Below are 13318 nucleotides of genomic sequence, written 5' to 3'. Positions count from 1 at the left end.
GTGTTGTTGTGACATCTTTCCCAATCCATCTTATTTCCTGTATGGCAGTAATATCGGCCTGCACCTTCTCTATAAAGAGTGCGAACATTCCAGGTACAGATACGCAGATCATGGTCCTTAAAACGTTTGCGGGGTTCGTCAACTTTAGAGGGGTTTGTTTTTCTTTTCTTTCAGTTTTTCGTAATAGGCTGCTTTTTTCTAGGGGGGGTTACTAACCCGACGCCCAAACCCAAGTTTTTAACGTTCTTATGGGTGAACGCGCGGCACATGTTAGCTCATTACCTTTAACGGGTGTTAAAGGCAGCTACCCAGGTGACACCATGGGGAGGTCAGTGTCCACTTGAGATGAAATAGGAACCAAGATAAATCCTGGGCTTTGCCATGTTAAAGCCGGTCAGGACCGTTCCTTGGTATCTTCCATGTGGATATAACGTATTTAAAAGGTGGGCATGGTCGGTCTTTAAGCCCCAAATAAGCCTATTTTCACCGGGGCCATTCCTATACATTCACTGAAAATTTCAGGAGAATCAGTTTTTGTAGATGTATCAAATTTAAACAAACCGGCGTAAAAGGCTTGTTCCATTTTCCACTTTCTTTTACTTTGATGATAAGGTGGACACCGCCAAAGCTCTCCATGTGGTTCTTCGTCTATGTAAAACTTGAAATAAATACTTCGACGTCAGACTTTTTCATGCGGAGCACATATAGCCCACGTATTTACGGATAGCTTTTTAAATTTTTGTTGTTGGAATAGCACATGATATGCTTGTAAGTTAATCTGGATCTGGGTCGATCACCAGTTCTAGGAATGCTGCTTCGTGTCGTCAATCCTTGCCCTATACGAATTCATACGGCTAAATCATTCCGAGCATAGGTGAGCCAAAACTATTCCGGTTTGTCGTAGCAGCTGACGCTCCTCATCTGCGATAGATGGGGGATGTACTCCGAGGACCGCACTCACACGATTTCTGTTTATGGCATTTTGGACTGCATCAGTGTGAATGCTATTCAAACCTGTTTGATAGATAATAAAATCACTCCTGACATGACTGGGTGAGAAGGGTCTCAAGCAAGTACTGCAAGAGAGCATACATTGTAAGCTCATCATCTGCGATAGATGGTGGATGTACTCCTAGGACCGCACTTACACGATTTCTGTTTATGGCATTTTGGACTGCATCAGTGTGAATGCTATTCAAACCTGTTTGATAGATAATAAAATCACTCCTGACATGACTGGGTGGGAAGGGTCTCAAGCAAGTACTGCAAGAGAACATACATTGTAAGCTCCTCATCTGCGATAGATGGTGGATGTACTCCGAGGACCGCACTCACACGATTTCTGTTTATGGCATTTGGGACTGCATCGGTGTGAATGCTATTCAAACCTGTTTGATAGATAATAAAATCACTCCTGACGTGGGAAGGGTCTCGAGCAAGTACTGCAATGAGAGCATACATACATACCATCGGGTTGCTGTACTCGAAGAAACTTTTTTCTTGAGAATAATAAAAAACCTATTATGGGAAAAGGAACATTTTATTCATAGATCTGCGATTTTTTTAGAGAAAGTATCTTTCGTCGATTTAAGTAAATTTTGATATATATTTTTAAGATTTTAAAAAGCTACAAAATATGAATATTTTTCCTCTCCTGGAAAATTGCTGTTTTCGACTTATGCCATTTCTAGCATGATTACATCATATTTTTAGGGTCTAATGTTATACAGAATCCAATTCATGTAGGCTCCCACGCGTGTATATACACCAGGCCAACCGGGCAAACCACATGGCGTTGGTCCAAACGATACAACACCTGCCAATACATAAACTTCACGATTGCGAATTCTCTGCTTTATGACCAGAGGACCACCGGAATCGCCATGACACGAATCTACACCCTTCTCACCTCCAGCACACATTTGAGTTGTATCCACATCTACATTTTTCGTTGCATATTTTTCATGACAATCTTCAAATCGCCAAACGTCAACTCCAGCCTTTAATTTTAAGTTACTATTAACGCGTTTCTCGGTAATACCAAATCCAGTCACATCCAATCTGAGCAATTCATAGGTAAGTGAACGATATCTCATTTCAACAGGCAAACATACAGGACTAACAAAATCGCTATATTGGATATAACGATTTAAGCGTACCAAGGCAATATCGAAGAAATGATTTTTATCATCAGATCTATACATGGGATGGGAAATGATTTTTTCAATGCCTACATCTAAATGTGGATCGGCACAATCATAGTGTCCATTTATAAGAGTTTCACAATCTCGGTCTGTAGAACGATCCCATTCACCAAGACGTACCCCGGTGGGTCTCCAATTGGCTGGAATGCTAGAACGCGATACACAATGTGCTGCAGTCAAAACATAACGGTTATTTATTAAAGATGCTCCACAGTGGAATCCTTTCATATTGTAAGCTGCAAAGACAGCAATGTAGAAAACATTAACAAATGTCGAATTTAATCGAATCGATAATTCGAATAAATAATTACGTTTGGTATACTCGATTAGTGCCACCCAGGGATATTCATCAATTTGGGTAACATTTCCACCCAGTATCCGATTATCAAATGATTTACCACATTCCTGTGTTGTCGGCAATAAGTCTGAATTCACGCGGTTGCCCGAGTCAAAAACACAGCATACCTGATTTTAGAGAAAAATAAGAAGAAGATCAACACAAGAAATTTCATAGAGTTGCGCATGCTCTCTTAACTCACATAAACTTCGGAATTTACGAGATCGCATTGACTTTCTTGCAGGAATCTGATTTCTGATAAACTTCTTTCAGTACTTTTTAAAAGATTTAAGAGGGGTGGGCAATTCAAAATTTTAATGCATTCTCCATTCTGCTCCATTGGATTAACACATTCTTCATCTAGAAAAATAAAAAAAACAACACACACATTGCATTATGATATGATACGACACAATTTCTTCTTCACTCTAAGAATAAATATGTTTCGTGTAACCATATTATAAAAGAAAAAGATATATTAAAAACATATGATTAAATTTTACCATATAACATTTTAGTGATATTTTACCATGTAATAGAGTACAGCTACAACAGGTTGACACGACTTAAGAAGAGCTTTGTCCAATAATGTTAGAAACACAATGGATTTTTGTTGCTTGCTGCGCTTGCTTGGCGTGAAAGCGAGAAATTAAAGTCTACTGTTTTCAATAGAACAGCCCACAACGAAGCAAGATTTCAGGCGCCGAAGTTAAAAATTATTTAACTTTGGAATTCGTATTCGGCTTGATATTTGACATTTCATTTTAACAGTTCATTTGACTTCGCGAATCAATTGCTGTGTTCCAGAACCTGCAAGAAGCTACTACTTTTTACTACGATAACAATTTTTCCTTTATGTTATCGAAAAAAATAGTAAAAATTAGTAGATTCTTGCAGTACTGGAACAGACCAAATATTTCAATCAATATTTATAAAAAATCTTTTGGCGGATCATATTTTAGTTCATTATAATCGTTTTTCTTTTGTTCTAACCGCGGTCATTGGGTTGGAACGAATAAAATGGGTAAAATGAGAATAGGGGGTAGGAAAAAGAAAATGGTTTCGTTATATCCGGCGCTTGTTATAAACGTGTTCATCTGTAAAATTCTTATTAAAGCTTACTGATTCGGTACTGATAACCATAAAGGAGATATATAGGGCTTGCTTGCGTTTATCGTACATACCTAACTCATAGAAGGAGGTAACGGTGACTTACATTCCCAAAGCTGGGAAACCAAGTCACACACAACCTAAAGACTATAGACCTATTAGTTTTCTTCCTTCCTCCTTAAAGCTCTAGAGAGACTACTTGACTACGACATCCGGTCTCATTTGGGCCCCACTATTATAAGCAACTCGCAGCATGCCTATACCCTATATTATGGAAGTGGTTCCATGAGATCGTTTGCATTGGTTCAAATGAAGTCGTGGAAGATCCGATCTTTTCATCGGCATTTGAACCCATTCGAAGGAAGTCGTGAAAGATCCGATCGTTTCATCAGCATTTGAACCAATTCAAAGGAAGTCGTTATAGATCCGATCTTTTCCTTAGCATTTGAAACCATTCCATCGATCCAATGGAGATGAATTTTGTGTTTTTATTTTTACACATGTATATATTCATTTATTTATCTAAATATGTACGTTTAAAGCAATGTAAGATTTATTATGCTAGGAAGTCCCAATCATTGAGCTAAAATTAGAGTCGGACTGCACTCTTTGGTATTAGTCGTGTTCCTTTACGTACCTGAGGTTACCAGTTTTTACCCGCAAAGTGTTTCCTTACTTTTAAAAGTATACAATTTATATGAGAGCAGATCACCACTTTTACCATTTTTGCAACAATTACCATTTTTAAAAGTAAAGGAACAGACCAATCATAAAAGTTTCCTTGCCTGCTCTAGAGAACCCTGCTCAACAAGTCGATTGTAGATCCCTACAAAACAACAAAAATTTCCAAAACGCTGTAAAATAAAATTCACGAAATAGTAATCTGCAGTTGGAGTCAATGTCGAAATCTGCACTGCACTGATGGGAAGTAAAATCCTTTTGTAAGATGAATCAAAACCTGTTGCGGAGGAAGTTAACATTGACTGTCCATATCTTATGTGTAAAATATCATTTAACATTCCTCGTCGAAATCTTAGATCACACAATATTTTCTCGATTGATTGTTACCGCCAGAACTATATTATAAATAGCCCGCTAGTTGGTGCTCTACATAATTTTAATAATTTAAACAGAATATCTGTTATCGATTTTAATACTTCAAGAGAGTCTTTTAAATCTTTTTTAAAGCAATTTTTAGATTAAAATATTATTTTTTATATGTTTAAATATATAATTTTGTACATAATTGTATTAAAATTTTAAAAAAATTTGAAAATTTATATTAAAAAATTAGAATTTTTTTAGAATTTGTATTTAATTATGAATATTACAAATATCGCAGTCTGTAAGGGAATTTGCCCATAGGCTTAAGAAATAAATAAAGTAAACTTTCTTGCGTGCAGCGGCGGTGTTTAGACTGCAACAGCTGGGACGGCCGGAAGTCAAGTTCCTCACTTAAATTTACAACCTGTCGCTTGCCAAACACATCGTTCCCGAAGTCTGGAAAATAGGCCAGCTACTGAAGCCCGAAAAGGATGCCAGCAAAGGTGAATCTTACAAACCGATTTCGATTTTGTCGCCCGTAGCAATGACCCTTGTGGCTTTGGTTCTTCCAGCATCAGTAATAACTTTCCAGTTGCCGATCAATACCATAGGATCCGTAAGCAGCACAACAACTGCGCTGAAGGCCATCTCCATCTCCATATTAGCCGAGGACTCACTTAGAGCAAGAACAGTGATAGTGACACTTGATTTAGGAAAGCCCTTTGATATTATCATCGAGCAGACTACGCACCGTCCAAGTTTGAAAGACAAGTTTGTGAAAGACTGAACTCCTTTTTGTCTGATCTAACAATTTTTCCACCCGAGGAATATGCAAATACCAGCCAATAAATCTACGGCCACTCAGTTCACTACCTGGGAGGCAGAGTTGGGAACAATTGAGTTGAATGTCATGGTCGATGATAGCAGAATTCATAATCTAGAAAGAGAAGTCTAACGTTACAAGAGAGAACCTCTAGATAAACAAGCCTTTCAACCAGGTTTAAGTAGCATTCACACGAATGCAGTCACAGATGCAGTAAACAGTTATCGTGTGAATGCGGTCCTTGCAGTCAAAATTCCTATAGGGCAAGTACTGATGACACCGTGGAAAACATCTGCCCAGCATACAGCAAAGGCCCCGACGACACCCTGCTCCGTTTCTATTGCCCTACCAATCCTGCTAAGAAACTTAAGTTTGCAGCTTTGTGGTTACAAACCATATAAATAGCGAAATAGCAATATTCTTAGGCTGATAGACACAGAGTCAGATTAAGCAGAAAAATGAGGATACAAACATATTAACTACAGTTACAACAACGAGAACAAACTGCAATTATAGATGTAAACTTTATGACGATAAATAAATTACAGTTAATTCATTAATTCATTTGAATTAATAAAATAAAAAAAATGAAAATCATTTTTCAATACAGCATTTTCCATATTCCGAACAAGACGTGAAAATTACATGCCAAAGCGTTGGTGAAAATGACATGCCAAAGGTTAGTGAAAATGCTATTGGGAATTGGTTAAGATGGCATGCCAAAGGATTGGTATAGATGCCATGCCAAAGAATTGTTGAAGATGCCATTCCATCGAGTTAGTAAAGATGACATGCTTAGGATCTGAAAATGAATTGCATGAATTGAATTGTCACGCTCTTGTAAAAAGAATGAGTGAAGATGCTGAAAAAATGACATTCCATTTCACTTGCACCCATTCTTGAATAGCATCTTTGGCATCGAACATTTTGCTGGGTATTAAAGGCAAGTCAGTAGATACCGCCTTAGACGAGGTGGTTGGATATATTGAGAGTAATATGGAGCCTTTCTAGATATAGAGAGAGCTTTGAACAATGTGAAACTTGAATCCATTCATAATTCGCTCATCAACGCAGGAATTTCCTCTATCCTTGTTGATGCGATGCTGAAGAGCAGAATCATCAAAGACGGAACTCGTACTATACACGTAGAAGTGCAAACTTCCCGAATTCCTGCTGCCAAACCTGGACGGAGTTGCCTCAAGAAGCCAAATACCTCGGTTTGATCCTGGACCAATGCCTAAGTTGGAAAATAAACACTGAGGAGAGGGCAAAGGGGGGTTTTATGGCACTCTATTCCTGCAAGAACTCCATTGGTAAAAGTTGGGGCCCCAGACCAAAGGTCATACACTGGTTGTATGATACAGTGGTTCTTCCCATACTTACCTATGGCGGGCTTGTCTGGTGGCATGCTCTCGGGAATAGTGCACTTCTGTCCAAATTATCCAGTGTTCAAAGAGCCACATCTCTGCTCATCTCTGGTGCTATCAGAAGCACACCTCAAGCCGCTTTGAATGTGATACTTGATCTCCAACCTCTGGATATCACTACTCATTTTCAAGCGGTGAGGACGGCTTTCAGGCTCCGAGAGACAGGGGTGTGGCAGTGTTTACGATTTGGACATGCAAAGGTCTTCTCTCCTTTTACCAAACTACTTGAGTTCAGTGGACTCAATCACATTAGTGATTATACACCCACTTCACTCAACTTCAACCCAATAAACGTGGCAATTCCCAGCAGGGATGCCTGTTCTAGTGGCAGTCCTCTTTCTTGGCGGTCTGGCCATCTACACAGACGGCTCCAATATGGAGGATGGCACAGGAGCAGGGGTCTACTGCGAGAACCCACCAATTAAACAATCCTTCAAACTCAATGATAATTGCAGCGTCTTTCAGGCAGAGATTTTTGCCATCGGAAAAACAGTGGATATGGTCAAAGAACTTGGGAGCAGTATTAAAGGACCCGTGACTATATTTGTCGATAGGCAAGCGACCCTTAAGGTCCTCAAGTCGTGGACCATAAATTCAAAAGCTATCCTTGACTGCAAAAATGCTCTACTTGAAGTACGTGATATCGTTGGTCTTTGTTGGGTTCCAGGACACAGTGATATAGAGGGGAACGAAGAGGCGGATAAACTAGCACGGGGTTAGGGATACGTAAAATCGATTTCGGTTAATCGATTAATCGATTATTAGCCGCAAAATTTCTAAAAGTCGTAGTCGACTATTGACTATGCGAAAACCGGATAATCGATTTTTCTTAATCGACTTTCGAAAGAGGGAGTCAACTATTATTCGTAGTCGATCATTAGTCATAGTCTATTATTATTCGTAGTCGGCTATTAATCGTGGACGACTATTAGTCGTAGTTGACTATTGGGTGTGCTAAAACCGCGTAGTGAACAGTACTTTTTTATACATATGTATGTATATACATCATCGATCGCATCAACGAAAATGGTCGATTATAAACGGTTAACGAAAGGCGGTTAACGAATAATCGAAAGTCGACTTTTAGTGCACTCTCAAATAATCGACTAACCGAAAATCGAGTTTTAAGTTTTTCACGAAAACCGTATAATCGAAAACCGATTATTGCATTCCACTTCGTATCCCTACACGGGGTGGCTCTCAGTCGACTGACTTACTCGTACCAGTAGAGTCATCTATCAGACCACCAATGTGCTACTACATCCGAAAACTTCGCGGCTTCTTTCTTGAGAAAGCAGGACAAAGATGGCAAACGGAACCTGGTTGCAAGGTATCCAAGGCAATCTGGCCTATCTACTCTCGATACAGAACCAATTCTCTCTTTTCACTAAATAAGTTAGGGATAAAGACCACTGTAGGACTCATTACTGGTCATAGCATGGTCAGATCCCTAACTTCTAGATGGGACAAGAGTAGTGTTGAGTACTGTAGGCTATGTCAAGACCCAGAAAAAACAGAGACGGTCGAACATATACTATGTTGGTGCCCCTCGCTACTCACGAGGAGACATCGATTCTTCGGTAGATATGAGATAAATACTCTGACTTTCTTTTCCGACATAGATCCCATCTACATATACCAATTTGCCAAAAATCTTACATGGCTTGGCAAACAAATCTAATTAATTTCTTCTGCTTCTCCCCACAGGAGGATAAAAACAGTAGCTCTTTATCACAACCTCAGCAGCCACATTCCCATATCCACAACACATCAGAATAGAACAATGGAGAATTTTTTTTTTTTTTTTGTACACGCTTGAGCCTTTTATCACATATGTGTAGAATATTCTATGAGCGTTTCGCACCGATTGCGCCATCTTACTGCTTGTTTTCGCGAGCATTTCCTTCGACATTAATCTCTAAACAGTCGGTGAAAAATGACTCCTCGCTGTCGTCAAATCATATCAAATGTTTTAAAAATACATAAAAAGCTGAGATGCATCGTGAAAAAAATAATAGTTTGAAGCTATGGAAATCAAGAATTGAGACAAGAAATTATTAAAAAAAAAATTCCTGGTTTTCACCACTCCATGCAAAACGCCGCACAATCCATACTTGGAGACATGCCAAGGAACCCATGGTGTGACTACGAGTTTCGTGCTGCTACCGAAGAGAAGAATGTGGCATATAGGGCTATACTGTAATCTGTAGCAACGCGTGGAGCACGAGAGAGGTACATATGAGGAGAAAAGAGAGAGAGGAGAGGAACAGGAAACAGAGAGAATTTGTAATACGAAAATGTGAAAAAATCTAGATATGCAGGGGCCAGAATGAAGTCCGAATTTCGTATTTCAGAAAAGATCTCAGAGGGTTCTCAAAAGCCCTTCTGTTCGTAGAGGAGCCCCAAAATTCGTCTTTTGCTTTTAGAAGTCTCAAGGATTCATCTGCCTATAAAATGTCTTAGTAGCCTTTTTTGTCTTAACACGACCTTGATAGCACTACTTGTATATAGAACATCTTAAGAAGTGTTCTGTATATAAAAGATCTTAGGACGACTTCTGCATATAGAAGTCTTCAAGAGGTATTCTACCTACAAAAGCCGAAAGCCGAAGTAGATCTCACAAAGTCTTCTGTCTATAGAAAACCTCAAGAGATCTTCTGGTCTTTTGCCTATAAGAGGTCTGAAGAGGTCTTCCGTCTACAGAAGACCTAAAGAGGTATTTTTCTATAGACCTCAAGAGATCTTCTGTCCAAAGACCTAAAGAGGCCTTTTGTCTATAGACCTTAAGAGGTCTTCTGGCCTTTTGCTATGGAAGGAATCAAGAAATCTTCTGTCTATAGAAGACCAAAAGAGGACTTCCTTCTATAGAGGAACTCTAGAGGTTTTCTTTCTATAGAAGAACTCTAGAGGTCTCCTGTCTATGAAAGACCTCAAGAGGTCTTCTGTCTTTAGGAGACCTAAAGAGGTCTTCTATCTATAGGAAACCTCAAGAGGTCTTCTGTCTATTGAAGACCTCAAGATGTCTTCAGTCTATAGAAAATCTCAAGAGGTATTCTGTTTATAGAAGACCTCAAGAGGTCTTTTCTCTATAGGAGACCTCAAGAGATCTTCAGTCTATTGAAGACCTTAAGAGATCTTTAGTCTATTGAAGTCTTCAAGAGATCATCAGACTATTGTAGACTTCAAGAAGTCTTCTGTATATAGAAGACCTCAAGAGGTATTTTCTCTATAGGAGACCTCAATAGATCTTCAGTCTATTGAAGACCTCAAGAGATCTTCAGTCTATTGAAAACCTCAAGAGATCTTCAGTCTATTGAAGACCTCAAGAGGTCTTCTGTCTATAGAAGTCCTCAAGAGGTCTTCTGTGTATAGAAGACCTCAAGAGTTCTTCTGTCTGTAGAAGACCTCAAGAGGTCTCCTGTCTACACGCAGAGAAAAAATATTTTTCGCTTTTGTTGGAACAAAAATATATGTTTTGGTTCCAAAAATGTATTTGTTTTGTTCAAACATTGTAATCCAAATCCAAAAATACCATCTTTTGTTCCAAACATAGAAAACAAAAACAACTTTCGAATTTCCGCAATATTGTTAAAATCGTTAACAATACCGATTGTAGGAACTATCATAATCTAATTTTGTTTACAAAAAGTATTGTCAATACAGAAAACCAGCCCAGAAATTTTTGATTTGAGTGCATATACTTCTCATATACACTTTTCGCATAACTTGGATATAAATGTCGCGTATAATATTGCAATCATTGATGAACACAATACATGGTTTGCTGCATTGGCTGACAACAAAGACAAACAAAAAGCCACAAGAACCCACCACAACATAAGGAATAATTAAACACCATAACAAACATGAAAAGGAAAGAAGAATGAAACAAAACAGAAACAAATAAAAACAAGAGTCTCACAAGTACATACACACAAAAACAAAGGTAAAGGCAGCATGTCATACAAACACACCACAACTCACCAAAATTGTTTTTTCAACACGGCATCGAATAGCGAGAGAAGAGAAACAAATTTTCGAAGAAAAGAGAGAAATATTGTTCAGTTGACACAAACTATTTTTGGATTTACAATACTACATGAGGAATCCAACAATATGTTAACACTACATATTTTGCTCTTGGAATATTGTTAGATCAAACATATTTTTTTCTCTGCGTGTATAGAAGACCTCAAGAGGTCTTCTATCTATAGTCTATAGAAGACCTCAAGAGGTGTTCTGTCTATAGGAAACCTCAAGAGGTCTTCTGTCTAAAGGAAACCTCAAGAGGTCTTCTGTCTATAGAAGACCACAAAAGGTTAAACAGTTAAATATTTATCCTGAAAAAATAAGAAAAATATTCAAAAATCAATTCAAACAACAAATTTAAACAATACAAAAGCGTTTATCCACATTTATTTAAAAAACAGTAATTATTTTACAACACATTTAAGCTTTCATATTATCCGTTATCCAGTCGATATAGGCACCGACACGTGTATATACGCCCGGCCAACCTGGTAAACCACACGGTGTTGGTCCAAATGATACAACACCTGCCAAAATATAAACATCACGATTTTCAACTCTCTGTTTTATGACCAGAGGGCCACCAGAATCACCACGACAAGAATCTACACCTTCCACCCCACCAGCGCACATTTGTGAACTATCGAGAAATACTTTTTTCGGTGAGTATTTTTTACGACATTCATCCAAATTCCAAGCATCGACACCAGCCTTTAATTTCAAATCACTGCTACGACTATCCTCAGTGGTACCAAATCCAGTGACATCCAATTTGAGGGATTCAAAGGTACGTGAACGTAATTCCGTTTGAACAGGTAAACATACTGGCCCCACAAAGTCCGTAAATGAGATTTCACGATTCAAACGGATCAAGGCAATGTCATACAAATGATTTTTATCACTTGACCTATACATGGGATGGGCAGTAATTTCTTCAATGGCCACATCTATGTGAGGATCGGCACAATCAAATTTTCCATTTATGAGACGTTCACAATCGCGATCAGTTGTACGATCCCATTCACCTAGACGTACGCTAGTTGGTCTCCAATCGGCTGGTATACCAGAACCTGTTACACAATGGGCTGCAGTCAAGACATAACGTTTGCTAATTAGAGCCGCTCCACAGTGGAATCCTTTTTCATTGAAAGCTAAAAAAAGGCAAAGAAAGACAAATGTCAACACATTTCATTATTTGAAATTGAAGGAACATACGTTTGGTATATTCGATTAAAGCCACCCAGGGATACTCATCAATTCTGGTAACATTTCCACCCAAAATGCGATTATCAAATGATTTACCGCATTCTCGTGTTGTTGGCAATAAATCTACTTGAAAGCGCACACTTTGTTGCAGAACACAGCAAACCTGTTTTTGGAAAAAGACAATTTTAGACTAAGAAATTTACAAGAGTTTCAAATAGACGGACATAAACAGTGGAGCCCACAAAATCACATTGACTCTGTTGCAGGAACATGGTTTCGGCATTACTTCTCTGAACATTTTTTAAAAGATTCAACAGCGGTGGACAGCTCAAAAGATTAATACAAACACCATTTTCATTGTGTGGATTGACACAGGCCTGATCTGAAAAGTATATAAAATTCAAATTATTAGGTGTAATAAATTAGTGACACTTTTGAAAGAATATATGATGGTTCCATTGTACATACAGTGGGCACCGTTTTCCATGAGAAGACCTAATGGTTTGAGATTTGATGGTATGGTATGATGATGATGATGATGAAGTGATGTTATATGGTGTCTATGGGTTCTCACTGGCTTTGTGAGAATGACACCACCTCAGGATGATTCCACATTTTCATCGGCAGTAACACTTTCACTTAATTTATAAGAGTACATTCGACAGTACTCGAACCTCATAAAACCTATGTTATAAGGATTCCGTTCCGGTATTGTTTAATTAAAAACTAACAAAGACTTTGAAACAGAAAGCCCATTTGTTTACCTATTCATTACAGAATGTTTTCCTTTTCCAGAAAAAATGCAAAAATTGTAGTAAAAACAACAGTTTAGTTGGTTCTAGACTACATCGTCACCATAAATGCCAAAAGTCGTAACTAACAAAATAATAATTTTACAGGAGAAGCAAAAAACGTAAAAAAAATGAAATGAATTTTATGGAATAATAATCTTATGAAGGCGAGTATATGGGATATTATCAATCATATACGTATGGGAGTAAAGAGTGAAACCAAAACCGCGGAAACGACTGGATTTGGGATCCGACATTACAAAAAAATCTGCAATGTTATCCCATTTTCCGAAATGCCTTTTCTTGAATAGGATCGTTATTTTTTGGCTTATCTTTCCTTTACCGAC

The 13318-nt window shown here is 38.2% G+C and overlaps 1 protein-coding gene across 1 annotated transcript; it reads right to left on the bottom strand.

Annotated features, from left to right (window-relative positions):
* Window positions 1-1584: 1584 nt before the first annotated feature.
* LOC141390188 (serine protease ea-like) lies at window positions 1585-12597 on the bottom strand. Its single transcript, XM_073962911.1, has 7 exons — window positions 12405-12597; window positions 12190-12343; window positions 11401-12125; window positions 6701-6755; window positions 2744-2901; window positions 2516-2669; window positions 1585-2440 (listed from the first exon to the last, which is right to left on the bottom strand). The coding sequence occupies exons 1-7, from the start codon at window positions 12450-12452 to the stop codon at window positions 1710-1712; spliced, it is 2025 nt and encodes a 674-aa protein (XP_073819012.1). The 5' UTR covers window positions 12453-12597; the 3' UTR covers window positions 1585-1709.
* Between the last annotated feature and the right edge of the window lie 721 nt (window positions 12598-13318).

Source organism: Musca autumnalis, unplaced genomic scaffold (assembly GCF_047663935.1).
Source record: "Musca autumnalis isolate F117 unplaced genomic scaffold, ASM4766393v1 scaffold_1, whole genome shotgun sequence".
Classification (NCBI taxonomy): Eukaryota; Metazoa; Arthropoda; class Insecta; order Diptera; family Muscidae; genus Musca; species Musca autumnalis.
This window is presented reverse-complemented; position numbering and strand designations above follow the sequence as displayed.